General features: G+C 39.3%; 2 protein-coding genes across 3 annotated transcripts; one reads left to right on the plus strand and one right to left on the minus strand.

Annotated features, from left to right (window-relative positions):
* Positions 1–1,633: 1,633 nt before the first annotated feature.
* On the minus strand, positions 1,634–3,271 carry LOC133727774 (uncharacterized). The gene is made up of 4 exons (XM_062155175.1): positions 3,035–3,271; positions 2,769–2,905; positions 2,468–2,536; positions 1,634–2,359 (listed from the first exon to the last, which is right to left on the minus strand). The coding sequence occupies exons 1-4, from the start codon at positions 3,141–3,143 to the stop codon at positions 2,312–2,314; spliced, it is 363 nt and encodes a 120-aa protein (XP_062011159.1). The 5' UTR covers positions 3,144–3,271; the 3' UTR covers positions 1,634–2,311.
* An 11,666-nt stretch (positions 3,272–14,937) lies between these two features.
* On the plus strand, positions 14,938–17,266 carry LOC133733812 (COP1-interactive protein 1-like). Of its 2 annotated transcripts, none has more exons than XM_062161449.1 (4): positions 14,938–15,248; positions 15,558–15,614; positions 15,822–16,078; positions 16,189–17,266. In XM_062161449.1, exons 2-4 carry the CDS (start codon positions 15,587–15,589, stop codon positions 16,972–16,974), a joined length of 1,071 nt encoding a protein of 356 aa, XP_062017433.1. In that variant the 5' UTR covers positions 14,938–15,248; positions 15,558–15,586; the 3' UTR covers positions 16,975–17,266. The 2 variants fall into 2 exon arrangements, with proteins under 2 accessions (XP_062017433.1, XP_062017432.1); XM_062161448.1 differs by having other exon boundaries at positions 14,939–15,248; positions 15,580–15,614; positions 16,189–17,265.
* The last annotated feature ends 81 nt before the right edge of the window (positions 17,267–17,347 follow it).

The following is a 17,347-nucleotide window of genomic DNA, read 5'->3' on the forward strand; positions in this document are numbered from 1 at the left end:
ATTCATGAGTTGAAATTCCCAAACATTTAGCAGAAATTCGTTGCAGAAAAAGATGGAAAAAAGGCACCTTGAAACCACATTGCAAATTAAAAGAAGAATTTTTTAATCTATTTTTGTGATAATTAGTAAGGGAAAGTAATGCAGTTCAAGCATACATAATGAAGCCCTTTAAGCACTAAATCAACTTTGTAGTATAATCTGGTCAGAGTACAAGTGAATAGAAAGCTTAGGTGTAGAGTTGCAAAAAATTGAAGCTTGAACATTCATTGCAACTTTATCCACCAAAACTAAATAACTCTCCTATTTTTGTGACATCCATTGCAACCAAACACTGCACTTCATTATTGAACAATAAAAAACCTACAGAAATCATGAAACGAATATGTGAACCATCATATATTAATCTCTCAAGACAGAGATAATAATTCTTCGAGTACCTTTTGCAGTGATGAATCTGATCTTCTGGTCCATGGAACACAGGTGCATCAATTACATAAGCACATTTAATAGTATAAAATGAGATTGATTCAAGCATTTATTCAAATTCTGACATGATATTGATATAGTAAGCTCTGCTGTGCTTTTACAAAGGCAGCAAAATCAGCCCAAAAACAAAGAAGCGAACAAAATAAACACACCAGCAAAGAAATAAAGGAGCTAGCAGAATACTGAATAACCAGGCAATTAATGGCAGTATAGAAAACCTGCAAGGGAAGAACCAAAGAGGATAGATAATAATTGCATTCAACACATAATTGGGTGCAACCAATTCTTCCAAATCATTTCACTTTCTTAAGGTGGGTGGAGTTAGATTCAGAGATATATTTTAAGATTTCATCTTTGAGTTTCTGAGTCATCCAAACTTGCTCCCTTGCTGAGGAAATGCATTGTACAAAGACACTTGGCCAGACTCCTAAGAAGCGGCAGGCCACTAAGGTCTGTTTTTCCTGCACACTTTGTATGTGTTAAACTTTCCCACAGAATAATTCTAACTTCTTAGAATGTGTTGATGTTTAAAATACTAACAGCCTATTAGCAAATCAGCAAAGACGACACGGGTGGACAATCCATGTAGCATTTGCGAGATGCATCGAGATGAAGAGGCAAATTCTCTGGTGATGTCCAATCTTGAGAAATTCTGTCACAGACATCACAGTTGGCCTCTCCCACCATTATGTTTCTGTAAACACATTTCATTAATTATATATGATAAGCTAGCTAATTATTATCTTATTTGGTAATGTTATTGTTGTTTTAAGTGTCATATAACATTGGCCTACAATTGCATTTGTGTTATATAACTCCTGCAACTTGGATCTTATGCCACTGCTATGGTGTATTGGTATGGGGACATTATCAGACGTTTGACGAAACACTGATAGCTCAATTAGGCAGGTTCAACAACTAGTAAGCAAGTTAACAGAGGCCCGGAGGGGCAAGGAGGTGTCCCAAGTGCTGAGATGACTCGGAAGTTGGAACAGAACAAGAAGAAGCATATGAAGAACGCTTATTGTGCAGGTTCCTGGACAGGTGGTTCAAGAAGCCTCATGCCTATGTTGTCATGGCATGTGTCCTGAGGCCAACAAGATCACTCAGTTCAGATGATAGCGAATCTGCCAACAGACAGTGTACCTCTGGAGGCTACACTGCAACGATCTCATCTCATACCTTTATCAGAAATTTTGGAAGTGGTGGATCCTCTGCTGATCCTTGGGTGTTGATATGCTATTTGTATACGTATTGGAGAGGGTCATTAGGATTTGATTAGGTTTCAGCATTTGGGGATTTAGAGCTGTCCAATACTAGGGATTGTGATTCTGTTAGTTCAATATTTTGCACACAAGCACCTACTTTCAGCTTCAAACCTGCAGGCTTTAACATTTTGGGATATTGTGCTCCGCATTATTCTGCATATACTGAAATCTAACTTATATACCTTTTCAAACAGAAAAACAATATCAGAAACAGCAAATTAACTAATAGCTCAAGCATACACGGTTGAATCTATTTAACAATACCAGCCACGGGGCCAAGAAGAAGCAGATTCTATTATGTCATACAAACTCTTACAGTCTAATGTCTCAAAAGAAAACTAAATCAGTAAACTTGATATATATACAACTACCAGTGCTATTTGACATATGTCATACAAACTCTTACAGTCTAATGTCTCAAAAGAAAACTAAATCAGTAAACTTGATATATATACAACTACCAGTGCTATTTGACAACAACATGGAATCACAGTTCATAAGACATTACTTGATCATATACATGCAAAATAACATAAATCCACTCCATTCTTCAGCATTTAGTGGTCTTCAGTCCTAGCAACTCTCATAATAAGGTACTCAATCTCCTAGTTTCAACAAAAACAAAGCATCAAGGACTTGGAAATCAGAGGAACTCATGCAATTTATAATTGATTCAACCAAATTGAAGCAACGACGGATGATGGAAAACAAACCTCTTCCTCCTCTTCTAACCATGATGTCTCTCTCTCCATCTTCTTTAGAAACATGTCAAGCTTCAAAATCTGAAACAACACAGCTTTAGAATGTCTCAGCCAATCACATTGTGGCCACAAAATTACCCAAATGAGAGAACCAAGCATTGATCAAAAGATCTTGAGGATTAATGCTAAAAGTTGAACAATTTGAAAATGAGGGCACTTTATAAGCAAACAAGTGGACAGTCCATTTTGATCTCCAAAATACCGAATTTCAAGCTACATTTCTCTAAAATGATAACAATAAGAATAAGAATACCCTTTGTTCACATCGTTGAGAGAAAGGCCAAAACTCTTTGCTTAGAAGTTCCAATTGCGAATTCGGTATCTCTTCCTCTAACAATATGGTAAACTCGGTTTCGGCTTCCTGTACTTCCAATTGGACTTTTCGAATTTCTAACAACATTGAAATGAATGATCAAGACAAAGTAAGCTAGCTACCACAGAAATCAAACAATCTAGAATGAGAAATAGATAAGTTGAAGTTTCATTATATAGAAGCCGGAAACAATATGAGGTTTTTACCTTCACCAAAGGCGTGGATTCTGGCTTGATATTCAACCATCAACTTCTTCAAAGCTACACGGTACTCACAATACATACTCAGCACGGGCTGCAAGGTCTGCGCCTCCATGAAGTTGATTCTCGTGTCTCCCTCTTTGCCCAAATCGGTGTGCGCGCCAAGTGTTTGAGGATTTTACTAGAAATGGGAACTGGGAAATGTTTAAGCAGTGAATAGTTGAGTTTCTATGACCAAGAATGAAGTGGGCTCAAAGGAAACCCTTCCGTAGGTGTTTCGATATTTTATTTTATTTTTGTTTAAGGATAATAGAATTGAGAGAGATTGATGAGAGAATTGTATTTCATTATTGAGAATAGGAGCCCTATAAATAGGGATTACAAAGTACATGTTCTACTATTACAAGGAAAACTAATCCGAGTAGGACTAGGAATTCTAGAACCTTCTCTCCTATTACAACCATGAAACTATTCCTAGTTTGATAAGGCACACTAAGTCGATTTACCTTCAACACTCCCCCTTGTGCCGCTCAAACTTGGTGGTGACGCTTCATCCGTTGCCTCGTTAAAAACCTTGCTCGAGTGAAAAACCCTGTGGGACAAAAATACGCTCGAGGAGGAGAAAAAGAGTACAACACGTCCTCTACTCTTCGAGATCGAACATGTAGACATCATAACTACCCCTGATGTCGATATCTCCCCCTGATTGCTACAATCGTGGGAATTCGGATAACTTTCTCAATTCGATGCTCTTCACATGTTTCTCGAATGTGGATTTAGGTAACGACTTAGTGAATAAGTCCGCTACATTATCCTCTAATCGGATTTGATTCACTTCAATCTTTAGAAGTGATTGTTGTTGCTGATTATAGAAGAACTTAGGCGATATATGCTTGGTGTTGTCGCCCTTGATGAAACCTAACTTCATTTGCTCAATACAAGCTGCATTATCCTCATAAATGCATGTAGGTTCATCCGTGGTAGACTTCAAACCACAACTTCCTCGAATATGTCTAATTATAGACCTTAGCCATATACATTCACGCACGGCTTCATGTAGAGCAATAATAATTTGAGGAAGTAGCAACAAGGGTCTGTTTTGTAGACCTCTAAGATATCGCAGTGCTTCCCATGTGACTTGGATACACAATTACGCAAGCGTACGTATCGTTGTCAAGATAGGGAAATATTGAGCCCAAAGTTTATCGTACCACGGGGATTAGTGGCTAAACCACAATCCTTGGGTAGTCGGAACTAAAGTCACTAAGCAAACAAAAGAAAAAGAAAAAAAATAAAAATACTATTCTAAGGCATCAAGCCTTAGCAATGCTCGGCTTTGGTTTGCACCAAAGCCTAATCAAAACTAAGAGCCTAGTGATGGCTATTTACAATGAGGTATAAATTATGATTCAAAATTGTGATTGTAATTTTCTAAAAGACTAAGTCAAAAACTAAATTAACAACAACAATTAAAAACAAAGAAAATAAAAATAAAAGAGAGATAGGTTTGGGTACTAGGGATCACTCTCTAGCAATTTCAATGCAACGAACACATTTCAAGCAAACAAACATATTTTCATGAGAAACCAAATCCCGTACTTAATGCCGGTCAAGGCCACTAAGCCGAATTTCCTTAAGAGTATTCACATTTTCGGTTAGGACAAATATGAACTCTCTAATTCATGAGTTAGTACCTTAGTAGGGCTACCAAAACATGAACTAAAGGCCTAGAGCTCTAGAAATTACGGATTTAAGCATGCAATAGTTACAACCTAAAATTTAACGATTGCTTAGTTCTCTACCTAATGCCGGTTAAGGCCACTAAGTCAATTTCTTTTATTTGGTATCCATTCTTCCGGTTAAGGCAAGAATAAACTCTCTAACCCCAATCATTATGCCTTGTTAGGACCACAACGTCTAGGATTAAAGGCAAAGGGCACAAGAAAATAGAAACTTAGGCAATCATTCATTCTCGATTAAGAAACTACTTGACACACCACACTAATTACATGAAGCTAGTGAACAAAAGAACCACCAATTGTATCACACATCACAAATCTCAAAACATAACAAAGAGAATGGTCAATTCCCTAAACTTTATGCATCAAGAATCAATTAACATAGTAATTAGAGTGCACCCATATGAAAATACATTATTTATCACTTAAAAATATGTCAATTACATCAAAATTGAGCTAGAGTTAGAAACCCTAGCTCCCAAAAGTAACTACTCACAACCCATATTCATGAACATCAAAATTACAAAATTCAAATAGCAAAGAGTAGAGAAAGTGTAGGAGAAAATAAAGATAGTCACAAATAGCTAGGAAGCTAGCATGACTAGCCTTGAATTACAACCCCACAAAATACCCAAAACTTGAATCTTGTAGAGATTGAGGTCCTTGATAGATCCTTGAAGTTTTGTGTGAGTAGTTCTTTAAATCTCAAAAGAAATTATAAATAAAAGAGGGAAAATGGAGGAGGAAGGTGGGGAAGAGAGCAGCCCAAAGGGCTGGTGCGGCTACTCCAGGTTATGTGTGCTGGGGTGAGGTGAAGGAATCAATATATATGGCTGCTTACGTGTGAAGGAGGAAGGATAATTAAGGTAGTGGAGAGAGATGAGGAATTGACGGTTGGGATTGAAGAAGTAAGGGAATGGCTCGTGTGAGTGATTGGAATTGAAGAGGACAAATGCCACGTGTGACATGGTGAATGGAGGTGCCTTGCCTTCTGAGTCCTTCTCTTCTTGCTAATTGATTCAGAGCCCACGTGCTGCAGCCTTAAACCAAACCACTTACCCATTTGCTTAATTAATTAATCATGCCAAACCATGATTGATTAATTAATTAAACAACCCCTTTTTTTTTTCTTCCTTTTTCTTTTCTTTTCTTCTCTTTCTTCTATTTTCTTCTTTCTTCTCAATGCATTTCCGCAAATACTTTCGGAAGCAATTAGATTCCGCTCCCTTGATGGCGTTGACCATGTTGACCTGCTTTGACTATTTCATCCTTTTATCGGAAATTCCAATTTTGCACCATTTTCCTCCAAAATTCTCAACTCCGCTTATTTTCTACAAAGTAAATAAAAATGGATTAATTACATATTAATTGACATGGGGATTTACTTATTTATAGTGTTTTACATATAATTACACGCATATAAATGTGTATAATCACCATGGTAAAGACATAACCCGTTTGGGAACGACCTTTGTTAGGGTCAGAGAGCTACCCTGCATCAGTAAAACCCATCAAAACATCGTTGTCGTTTTGATGGAGGGGAGTAGGGAGACGTCGGCCACCATGGATGGCGGCGGCTGCAACATGGCCGGCGGCCAACCCTTGGACGGTGGCATTTTGCCTCTTGGGGTCCGATCCCAAATTTCCGTCATTCATTTTCTCTCTGTAGGGATAGAATAGACACATATCAATTGTACCTCTTAGGTATCGAAAGATTGTCTTTACACCAATCCAATGGCGGCGTGTTGGCGCAGAGTTATATCTAGCTAACAAGTTCACTGCGAAGGAGATGTCTGGTCTTGTGCATTGAGCTAAGTACAATAATGCGCCTATTGCACTTAAGTAGGGCACTTCGGCCTCTAATGATTCTTCGTCCTCATCCTTTGGGCGAAACGGATCTTTTCCGGGCTCAAGACTACGACCAATCATGGGAGTACTCACAGGCTTTGCTTTATCTTCATAAAAGCGTCTTATAATTTTCTGAATATATGTAGACTGATGGATCAAAATTCCATCACTACGGTGCTCGAGTTCTAAACCGAGACAAAACCGTGTTTTCCCAAGATCTTTCATCTCAAATTCGGATTTCAAATATTTAGCACTTTCCTTTAACTCAGCTAGAGTTCCAATTAGGTTCATGTCATCGACATAAACTGCTACGATTGCAAATCTGGAACTTGTTCTTTTAATGAACACGCATGGGCATATTTCATTGTTAATATATTCCTTCCCAATCAAGTAGTCACTTAGACGGTTATACCACATCCGTCCGGATTGTTTTAATCCATATAGTGAGCGTTTTAATCTTATTGAAAACGCACTCCGTGGTTTAGAGCCACTTAATTTGGGTAATTGAAGTCCATCTAGAACCTTCATATATATCTCTGAATCTAGATCCCCATAGAGATATGTTGTAACCACATCCATAAGCTGCATGTCAAGTTTTTCAGAAACTACCAAGCTGACAAGGTAGCGGAACGTTATAATGTCCATTACGGGAGAATATGTCTCCTCGTAGTCAATTCTAGGGCGTTGTGAGAAACCTTGCGCCACGACGTGAGCTTTATATCTAACCACCTCATTTTTCTCATTACGCTTTCTAACAAAGACCCATTTATGGCCAACAGGTTTTACATTAGGGGGTGTCTGCGTTATGGGCCCAAACACCTGTCTCTTTGTTAGTGAATCCAATTCAGCCTGGATCGCATCTTTCCATTTAGGCCAATCTGCTCTTCGTTGACATTCTTCGATAGAGCGAGGTTCTACATCATCATATTCTATAATTCCTTTTGCAACATGATATGCAAATGCATCATCAATTGCCATAGAATTTATATCCATCATCTTATGTACACTAGTGTAATTTATGGAGATCTCTCTATTCTCTGGAGTTGGTTCTGACATTGGAGTGTCCCCCAATGATGTCTCTTGGACATAACCATAATCTGGAATATTCTCATGAGATGGATTATTTACATCGATGATTAATGGATTATTTTGTGCCAAACTCGCTTTCTTTCTTGGGCGAGAATCTATCGAACCTATGGGCCTCCCGCGCTTCCTGGCAGGAGTCATGGGCCTAGCCACAACGTCACCATCACTGTGAGAGGGGATGTTGGCGCCATGCTCAGTTGCCCTTGAGATGGCGTCATGTCCTCTAATTTTAGGGACATCAATCCTTGCAGGCACGTTTGCAGCAGGTATGTGTGATCTCGTCACTTTAGCGATATCAGAAAATGCATCAGGCATCGATTCTGCTACGTTCTGAAGGTCGAGAATTCTCCGCACTTCAATTTCGGACTGTGCGGTTTGGGGATCAAGATGAGACAGAGTGGGGACAGACCACGACAATTTATGTCATTCCTGTTGAACATTTATGTTCTTATCTCCCCCTAACGATGGAAAAACTGTCTCATCGAAGTGACAATCCGCAAATCTAGTGGTAAAGAGATCGCATGTCAAGGGTTCTATGCAGCGGACAATTATTGGAGAATCATATCCAACATAAATGTCTAATCGTCTTTGAGGACCCATTTTGGTGTGCTATGGCGGCGCAATTGGCACATAAACTGCACACCCAAATATGCGTAAGTGTGAGACATCAGGCTCATACCCAGTCACCATCTAGGACGTAGAAAAGGGTTGAGTGGCAGTAGGCCTTAGACGAATAAGCACAGTTGCATGCAATATTGCATAGCCCCAAGCAGAAATAGGGAGATTGGTGCGCATTACCAATGCTCTAGCGACCATTTGTAGTCGTTTAATGGCGGCTTCTGCGAGACCATTTTGGGTGTGAACATGAGGAACAGGATGTTCAACTTCAATCTCAATGGACATGCAATAATCATCAAAAGTTTTTGATGTAAACTCTCCAACATTGTCTAATCTTATAGACATAATAGGATGATCAGGGTGGTGAGTCCTTAATTTAATAATTTGGGCTAGGAGTTTAGCAAATGCAGCGTTCCTAGTGGACAAAAGCATGACATGTGACCATCGTGTCGATGCATCAACCAACACCATAAAATATCTAAATGGTCCGCATGGTGGTTGAATAGGTCCACAAATATCACCTTAGACTCTTTGCAAGAATGGTATATTTTCTTTAGTGTCCTTTGCATAGGATGGTCTCAATCCGAATTTTGCTAAAGAGCAGGCTTTGCAGAAGGAATGATGGGCTTTAGAAACAACCACTGAGGATTTTGGTTTAGCCACAAAGTCACAATTGACTTTAGAAGTAGGATTTGTAGACAAAAGAGCTGTGGTGGCGTCAAAGCCACTTTTGGGCCGCAGGGGGACGGCGGCGCCGGCCAATGAAGGCCGGTTTTGGGGGTGAACGGCGCCGTGAGGCGCAGGGGCTCTTTCGGGGTCCAAAATCCGATCTTTACTTCTTTTCGTTCTGAAAAATGGATGTCCGTGTGAAGTCTTTAATATACGGATCATCATATCACGACCTGGATGTCCCAAACGGTCATGCCAAAGCCTATATGTGTCGGAATCCCATAAATCATCTCTCATAACATGATTGGATTCAATTATTCGAATAGTGGTTGCATACAACCCACTAGATCGACACATAAGTTTCTCTAAGACTCGTTTATGTCCGTAGTCATTAGAGGTGATGCAAAGGAACTCTTGTCCATTCTCACAATGTGTTTCCACATGAAAACCATTGGCTCTTATATCTTTAAAGCTCAATAGGGTTCTTCCTGCCCTAGGAGCATAAAGAGCTTCGGTGACATTTAAAATTATGTCATTTGGCAACATAAATTGAGCTGGTCCTCGACCATGAATCAATTGAGATGATACAACCATCGTAGTCACAGAAGATCGAGTAGGCGCCATCCATAGGAAAAGTTGCCTATTTCGAAGGATGGTATGTGTAGTTGCACTATCTGCGAGGCATTCTAGCTCTCTAGGAAACATACTTGAATGAATAAAGTTCGAATAAAAAATCGACACTTTATTTCAATGAAAGCCAATGATTACGTCAAAGTTTCTAAGTTTAATCCAAAAAGGATAATCAAGCTTAGACAAATAGTAGTTACTCAATCCGTTTGGTAATTCCAATTTGGTTGTGACCAGGTAAGGTAAGGCGAGATTTTGGTGGAGCGTTGCTCACTTTTAAAACCGTTCTCTCAGTTCAAACCTTTCCTAGACATCACAATTACTCTTGAGTACGCCTAGTGAGAAAGAGTTATAACCACTGTTTTTGTTGATAGTTTCCAAATTTTTGGATTTGGATTGAAACCAATGACGTTTATATGGTCAAATTTTTATGCTTACGAACGCTCTTAGTCCGTAGCCTACGAACGCTCTTAGTTCGTAAAAATCGATGCTCGCGGACGCTCTTAGTCCGAAGATCACGAACGCTCTTAGTTCGTATGTAGCGTGAATCCCCATGATTCCGCTTTTAGCAAATCAAACCCACGTTACAGAAAGGTGGGATGTAGAAGAAGGGATTTTGTAAGTCCCCGAAGAAAAGTAAATTTAAATTTCACAAACGGGAACTTACATGTGAAAACTTACTCATGAATTTCATAACTTGAAATTCTCAATACACGCTCGTGTTGATGCAGGCGTGTAGGATTGCAGGCGTGCTATCGATCCTGGGTCGGGGATTGCAAACTATCTTTCAATCCCTGCTGTGTGACCGATATAGGTCTGGCCGAGGTAAGCTGAGGAGCTAGCCGACAGATGCGTGCGCAGAGGCGCATAGGCGCTGCAGGGGTAGGCACGCAGATGAGGCTAGCGTGGGCTAGGAGCTGCTGCAGTGATGCTTGAAGGTGGCAGCAGCGGTTTTCAAGGATTTTTTGTTGAAAATCGGAGCAGATTTGCCTCTTAACGGCTTTCACTTTGATTGGTGTAAAGGTCCCAAAACAACTCCGATAAGGTTGAAATTCGGAGGTCAGATAGAAGAGACAGAGACGAACAACTTTAATGAAGGAAGAATTTTGATCGGAGGTCCCTATCAAGACATTTCGGGGCTTGCAAGAAGGCAGATCTGCACAGGAACTAGCGTCCTGCTGTGCTGCAGGGGCAGGGGCAGGGGCAGCGTGCAGCACAGGGGCGCGCAGGTGGGCAGCAGTGGCTAGTCTAGCACAGGCTAGGTGCAATGGTGAAAAGGTGATGTTGAAGAATTTTCTGGTTTTGGATTTTTGATCTCAAGGTTAGGGCTCGTGCTGATAACGTGTTGAAGGATAATATATAGAATTGAGAGAGATTGATGAGAGAATTGTATTTCATTATTGAGAATATGAGCCCTATATATATGGATTACAAAGTACATGTTCTAATATTACAAGGAAAACTAATCCGAGTAGGACTAGGAATTCTAGAACCTTCTCTCCTATTACAACCATGAAAATATTTCTAGTTTGATAAGGCACACTAAGTCGATTTTCCTTCAACAATTTTTTATTTTTTTATTTTTTTTAATGACAGAAAACAAACAACAACTAAAGAACAAAACATCGACCAACACCCCTTTCCAATTGATCCAAGTGGAATGCTGGGGACACCGAAAAGAGCAAACAGTAAAACCATACAGTTCGTAACAGAGTTATAAGTTGCCAAGGCTAACCGATCAGCTACATAATTGACTTCATGATAAATATGTCGGAATATGACCGAATGAAACTGAAGAGATATGGCCTTGATATCCTGAATCAGTGTCCGAATCCTCCAAGGAATTTGACAAGTACCATGGACACAATCCAGGACAATCTTAGAGTCTCCTTCCACAGTAACATTAGGGTAGTGATGCAAAGCAGCCGTATGTAGACTATCACGTAATGTCGTAGCCTCCACTACAAGAACATTAATTAGCATGTCCAATCTGTCTATTAGCTGCAAACAAAGGATAACCCTCCTCATTAAGAATTACAAAACCAATAGAAGCCAAAGTATTCCTGACCGCTGCATCAAAATTTAGCTCAACTTGATTAGTATTAGGTGGTTGCCATTTAATGTGAAAGTATTTTGAAACCTTTGGCTGGGATATTTTGGGATGAGAAATTCTACAATGTGTTAATGTATGACATGCATACAATTACCTTAAAGTTGTAAAATGAGTCTTCAAAGTAGTAATATTAGACCTCAAAGTGGTAACATGAGTTCTTAAAGTGGTAAATTTTCTTAGTTACCACATGAGTCCTCAAGTGGTAAAAAGAGTCATTAAAGTGATAAAATGAGTCCTTAAAGTGGTAGAGATAGTTGATGTATGAGAAATGTTAACATAGCATAGCCTTACCTTTTTGGGATTGGCTTTGGCATAACTAGAACCAAGTGTAAAGGCTTCAAACAGACAAGATATCGGAGACAGTTGCAGGTTCTTGAAAATTTGTTTTGTTTCTACAACTCCAAATAATAGACCAAGCAGTATAGAAAATAGAAGCAACAACCTCGGCCAAAGATGGAATATTACTAATATGTTAAAGCCAGGAAAGAAAGGTACTATTCCAAGTCAAAGGATTAGGAGATGAAGCAGAAGACCAAACTTGTTAAGCAAATGAACAATGCATAAAAAGATGATCAATAGTTTCAACAGCATTATAACAGAAAGGACAGTGTGAACAGATTGTGGGGTTTGGTTTGCCAATGGTACAACTGGGTGTTCTGGGGTCTTGCATCTTCAAGGCTCAAAATAGTAAAGATTGAGTCTTTTCAACTATATACTGTTGTAGCTTGATTTCTTGTTTAATTGCTTTGAACATATTGAACTCATTTTAAGTTGTGGGGGTTTCCTTCTTTCTGCAGTTTGCAATGGTTCCAGGAGAGCTTCATGTTGGTGAGTCTAAGTTTTGTCTTGATTAAAGTTAAATTTTTTAGGGCTAAATACTAGTTACTACCATGTGGTTTAGGTCTAAAATCAATTCAGTCCCTAGACTTCTAATTTCATCAAAAACACCCCCTGCACTTGCAATTTTGATTTAATAGGTCCAATTCGTTAATATTTTGTTATGAGTTCAAGTTATAGTTGGATTATTTGTTGAAAAACTATTTATTTTTAATAGTAGGACTCACTCCTAAATTGACTATGCAGGCCACCTCGACACCACATCATAAAACATAGGTCATATATGAGCCACGTTAACTAGTTAAATAACTTCAATTATTGGAAAACTAACAAATTGGACCTATTAGATCAAAATTGAAAGTGCAGGCGTGTTTTTGATGAAATTAGAAGTTCAGGGACTGAATTGATTTTGGACCCAAACTACAGGGTAGTAATCAGTATTTAGCCCAATTTTTTAACTCCGCTTTGGTTTGATGCCCAGATTTGTTTCCTTTGGGGCTTGTAAAGGAGGCCAAGTTTATGAATTAAAATTGTAGTTGCATTTTACTTGTAGTACTTTTCTTAAGTTCCTTCTTAGGATCTTCTGTTTTATTTATATAGTAGCTTTAATTGAATTTTCATTTGTATGTTGTTCAATAGGGAAATTGCATCAAGATCTACTGGACCTGCAAGGTCATTTTGAGAAGCTAGTCCTTGAGCTTGAAAAACTCTGTCAAAATCTCAAGAGCAAAACAAAGATCTTGAGAAACAACTTGAGGAGAGTGAAAACAAAAGGAAAGAGCTTAACAAGGTAGTCTTAGACTATGAACATCATATCAAGGATCTTAAGAATGATCTTGAGCAACGTGGAGCTCAAACAAAGGATCCTAATTAAGATTCGTGTTGATCAGAGTGAAGATGATGTTAAGAAAGAACTCGATCAGGTACTTGACCTAGTTGCATTTGATTTGGTACTACTGATTGTTGCTTAAGAATTGAGCTTCATATAATTTTGGTTGCACTTGCACTTGCACTTGTCTTAATTCCTTCCTACAAGTTGGCTTTTATGAGTTGAGGATTGAAAATATGTCTAAAGAGCACGATGGCTTAATTAACAAGTTGAACAGCATTGGAGCAGAGCTAAAGGAAGCGCAAGAGGACCTGGAATTAGGCAAGAAGGTTTGGGATGTTGAGAGGATAGCACTGGCTGAGAGGCTTACTAATGCAAAGCAGGTGTGGGAGGCTGAGAATCGAAGATAGCACTGACGTATGAAATTCTCACAAAAGTGCACCAGGACTCCACTTACAAATACAACCAAGCTTTGAAGGAGCGAGACGCGGCCTTGAGTGTTCTGAAAAACCTGAGAGTAGAGCTAGAAGAGGTTCAAAAGGACCGGTCAGAGTCCCAGGCTGGCTTGGAATTATGCAAGAAGTTTGGGATTCTGAGAGGATAGCAGTGGCTGAGAGGCTTACTAATTAATGCAAAGAGGGTGTGGGAGGCTGAGAGAATATATGGAATTGAATAACAAACTTAACCATGAGTTAAACAAGTTTGGAATAGAGATAATGGAGCTCAGAGAGGAGTTGTCTGACTTGGAGAAGATCCACAAGCAGCACATTCAAGAAAATGAGAACGCATATTGCGCAGGGTACCTGACTGGTTGGTTCAAGGAGCCTCATGCCTACATTGCCCTGCCAAGCCATGAGGCCAAGGAAGTTACTCTTCTAGGTCATGAACCTCTGGAGGCCACATCTCCACTCTCTCATACTTGTGCCTTAATTAAACTTTTCGGAAGTGCTGATCCATAGGTGCTGATATGCCTGACTGGTTGGTTCAATGAGCCTCATGCCTACATTGCCCTGCCAAGCCATGAGGCCAAGGACGTTGCTCTTCTAGATCATGATCCTCTGGAGGCCCCATCTCCACTCTCTCACACTTCTACCTTAATTAAACTTTTCGAAAGTACTGATCCATAGGTGCTGATATGCTGCCTTTGGGATGCATCATCTGTATATAATTAGGTTTCAGCATTTGGGGATTTAGAACTGTAATTCTGTAGTTCAATAGAGCATGGGTTGAACAAGTTGGGTCTGTGAACAAGCACCCAGTTTCAATGTCTCCAGGCTATCATCTTCTGTGTGTTTGTTTGCTCCCAAACATTTTAGATTAATAGCAAATATTTACATTTTCATCTTACATTCATTTAAATGTTGACATAGACCAATCGATTGAAAAATTCATTCTGATTACAACTCCATTAATTGAAAATCTTGCAATCCACATCTCATAATACATTAGCACAGATTTAAACCATCATCTGGTCAGATTCTAATTGAACAGAAATTTATTGTTACTACAAATTGAAGCTTCAACATTCATTGCATCTTTATACACTAAAAGAGTAAACGCTCATTAACTGCCCTATATTTTCTTGACAGTCTATAAAAAGAAGCGAGTAAATCATGAATGAGGGAAACCCTGGTAATGTCAGACATGTTAATCCAACAGGCACGTGTGAGTGTGAGATATCCACTCTGTAGCTTCCAGGTGTCTTATACAATGGTCCCACAATATCAAATGGAAAAGACCACTCCAAAATGATCATTCTCCAAAAATTGAAACCAAGACGCACACAAAGTTCAGACCTTGAAACCACCCATCTTTTGATTTTCTAAGCGCCCTCAACCTACTTTGTTGTTCCTGGTAAGCAATCTATGAAGTACCAATTCTTTCTTTCTGGTTTGCAGATTGATATGTTCTCTTTTTTTTTTTCTTTTTTTTTTTTTTGGTGCATTTAAGCCCTTTTTCTTGCTAAAAAGTATTGTGGATTTTTGTGTTTGGTTTGCCAAATATGACTCAGAAAAATAGGAAAATGAACAACTGGGATTCTGGGTCTTGTATCTTAAAGGCTCAAAATAGTAGAAATTTCCAGTCTTTTTATCTGTATCTTGTTGTAGCTTAATTCCTTGTTTTAGTTGCTTTTGAGAGTTGGACTGATTTTAAGTCGTGTAGATTTTTATTGTCCTCTCTGCAGGCTTGCAATGGTTCCAGCAGGAGAACTTCAATTTGGTGAGCCCGAGTTTTGTCTTAATTAAAGTTAAATTTTCTGACACTTCTTTAATTGGAGGCCAAAATTTGTTACCTTTGGACTTTGGAGCATGAAAAGGAGGCCAAGTTTACCTATTGAAATTGTGCTTGCATTTTACATGTAGTATTTTTCTTAAGCAGCTAGCTTTATTCAACTTTCTTTTTATCTGTTTTAATGTTGTTTAATAGGCAATTTTCATCAAGTTTTACTGAACCTACGTAGCCAGGTTGAGAAGATACTCAATGAGGAGCAGAAAGCTCTGTTAGAATCTCTAGAGCAAAAGGAAGACCTAAGAAAACAGCTTGAGAAAAGTGAAGCTCAAAACAAAGATCTTGAGAAGAGCGAGGCTCAAAATAAAGAGCTTCACAATATAGTCTTAGACCAGCATACAGCCTTGTCAAGCTATGAAGATCAAATCAAGACTCTAAAGAAAGAACTTGATCAGGTACTTGACCTAGCTAGTTGCATTTTATTAGGTACTATTTGTTGCTGTCCAAGTATTAAGGTTCATATAATTTTGGATGCACTTGAACTTGTGTTCATTCCTGCCTACAGGTTGGCTCTCATGAGTCAAGGAGTGAAATTATGACCAGAGAGCGCGATGGCTTGATTAGCAAGTACAACCAAGCATTGAAGCAGCGAGACTCAGCCTTAGAGAAGTTGAATACCATTGGAGCAGAGCTAAAGGAGGCGCAAAAAGACTTGGAATTGAGCAAGAGTGTCTGGGATGCTGAGAGGATAACTTTGGCCGAGAGGCTTACTAAGGCGAAAAAGGCGTGGGAGGCTGAGAGGATGGCACTGACAAGTACAATTTTGACGCACCAGGACTCCACTTGGAAATACAACCAAGCTTTAAAGGAGCGAGACTCGGCCTTGGAGGAGGTCCAAAAAGATTTGTCCAAGTCCCGGGTTGAGTTGGAATCAGGAAAGAAGGACCTCAACACAGCCATGAACGAGCTGAACATTTTGGGAGCAGAGCTAAATGAGGTTCGAAAGGACTTGTCCAAGTCCCGGGCTAAGTTGGAATTAGGCAAGAAGGTGTGGGAGGCTGAGAAGATGGAACTGACTAAGAAGTTTAACAAGTTTGGAACAGGAAACTCTGATCTCAGAGAGGACTTGTATGACTTGGCCAAGATCCACGAGAAGCACATTAAAGAAAATGAGAATGCATATTGTACAGGGTACCTGACTGGGTGGTTCAGGGAGCCTCATGAATATATTTCCCTGCGGAGCTATGAGGCCAAGGAAGTTACTCTTCCGGTTCACAATCCTCTGGAGGCCACATCTTCACATTCTCATTCTCGTGCCACAATTAGACGTTTCGGAAGTGCTGGTCCATAGATCCTGTTATAATGTTTTTGGGACGTGTCATCTGTCATCTGTATATGATTAGGCTTGAGTGTTCGGGATTAGAGCTTAACCTAATTAGGTACTGCAATTCTGTTAGCTCAATAGACTGAATAGAGCGGTTAAGGTTTATCAAGTTGGGACTTATTAATGAAGCTTTTCACGAAGAGAAAGTTGGGTCTGCAGGCTTTCACCTTTTGTGTGACTGAATTTCTCCCAAATATTTGCATTTATAAGCAAGCTAATATATATACAAAGTTGATGTATAATACCTGTGCTTATTTTACAATTTATGCGCACACATTTATCGGCAACTATGTAATGGTTTTTAATACTCTGGAGCACTTGCGAACTTTCAAGATAGAAG

This window comes from Rosa rugosa, chromosome 2 (assembly GCF_958449725.1).
Source record: "Rosa rugosa chromosome 2, drRosRugo1.1, whole genome shotgun sequence".
In the NCBI taxonomy this organism is placed as follows: domain Eukaryota; kingdom Viridiplantae; phylum Streptophyta; class Magnoliopsida; order Rosales; family Rosaceae; genus Rosa; species Rosa rugosa.

What these genes read in the sequence shown, in the direction of transcription:
- LOC133733812 (XM_062161449.1), top strand. Translation starts at nt 15,587, where the DNA reads ATGGTTCCAGCAGGAGAACTTCAATTTG. An exon ending in AGCAGGAGAACTTCAATTTG is followed by an intron (nt 15,615 to 15,821) that starts GTGAGCCCGAGT and finishes GTTGTTTAATAG; the next exon opens with GCAATTTTCATCAAGTTTTA. An exon ending in TAAAGAAAGAACTTGATCAG is followed by an intron (nt 16,079 to 16,188) that starts GTACTTGACCTA and finishes TCCTGCCTACAG; the next exon opens with GTTGGCTCTCATGAGTCAAG.
- LOC133727774 (XM_062155175.1), bottom strand. Translation starts at nt 3,143, where the DNA reads ATGGAGGCGCAGACCTTGCAGCCCGTGCTGAGTATGTATTGTGAGTAC. An exon ending in CTCAACGATGTGAACAAAGG is followed by an intron (nt 2,537 to 2,768) that starts GTATTCTTATTC and finishes GTGTTGTTTCAG; the next exon opens with ATTTTGAAGCTTGACATGTT. An exon ending in GGTTAGAAGAGGAGGAAGAG is followed by an intron (nt 2,360 to 2,467) that starts GTTTGTTTTCCA and finishes TGTTGAAACTAG; the next exon opens with GAGATTGAGTACCTTATTAT.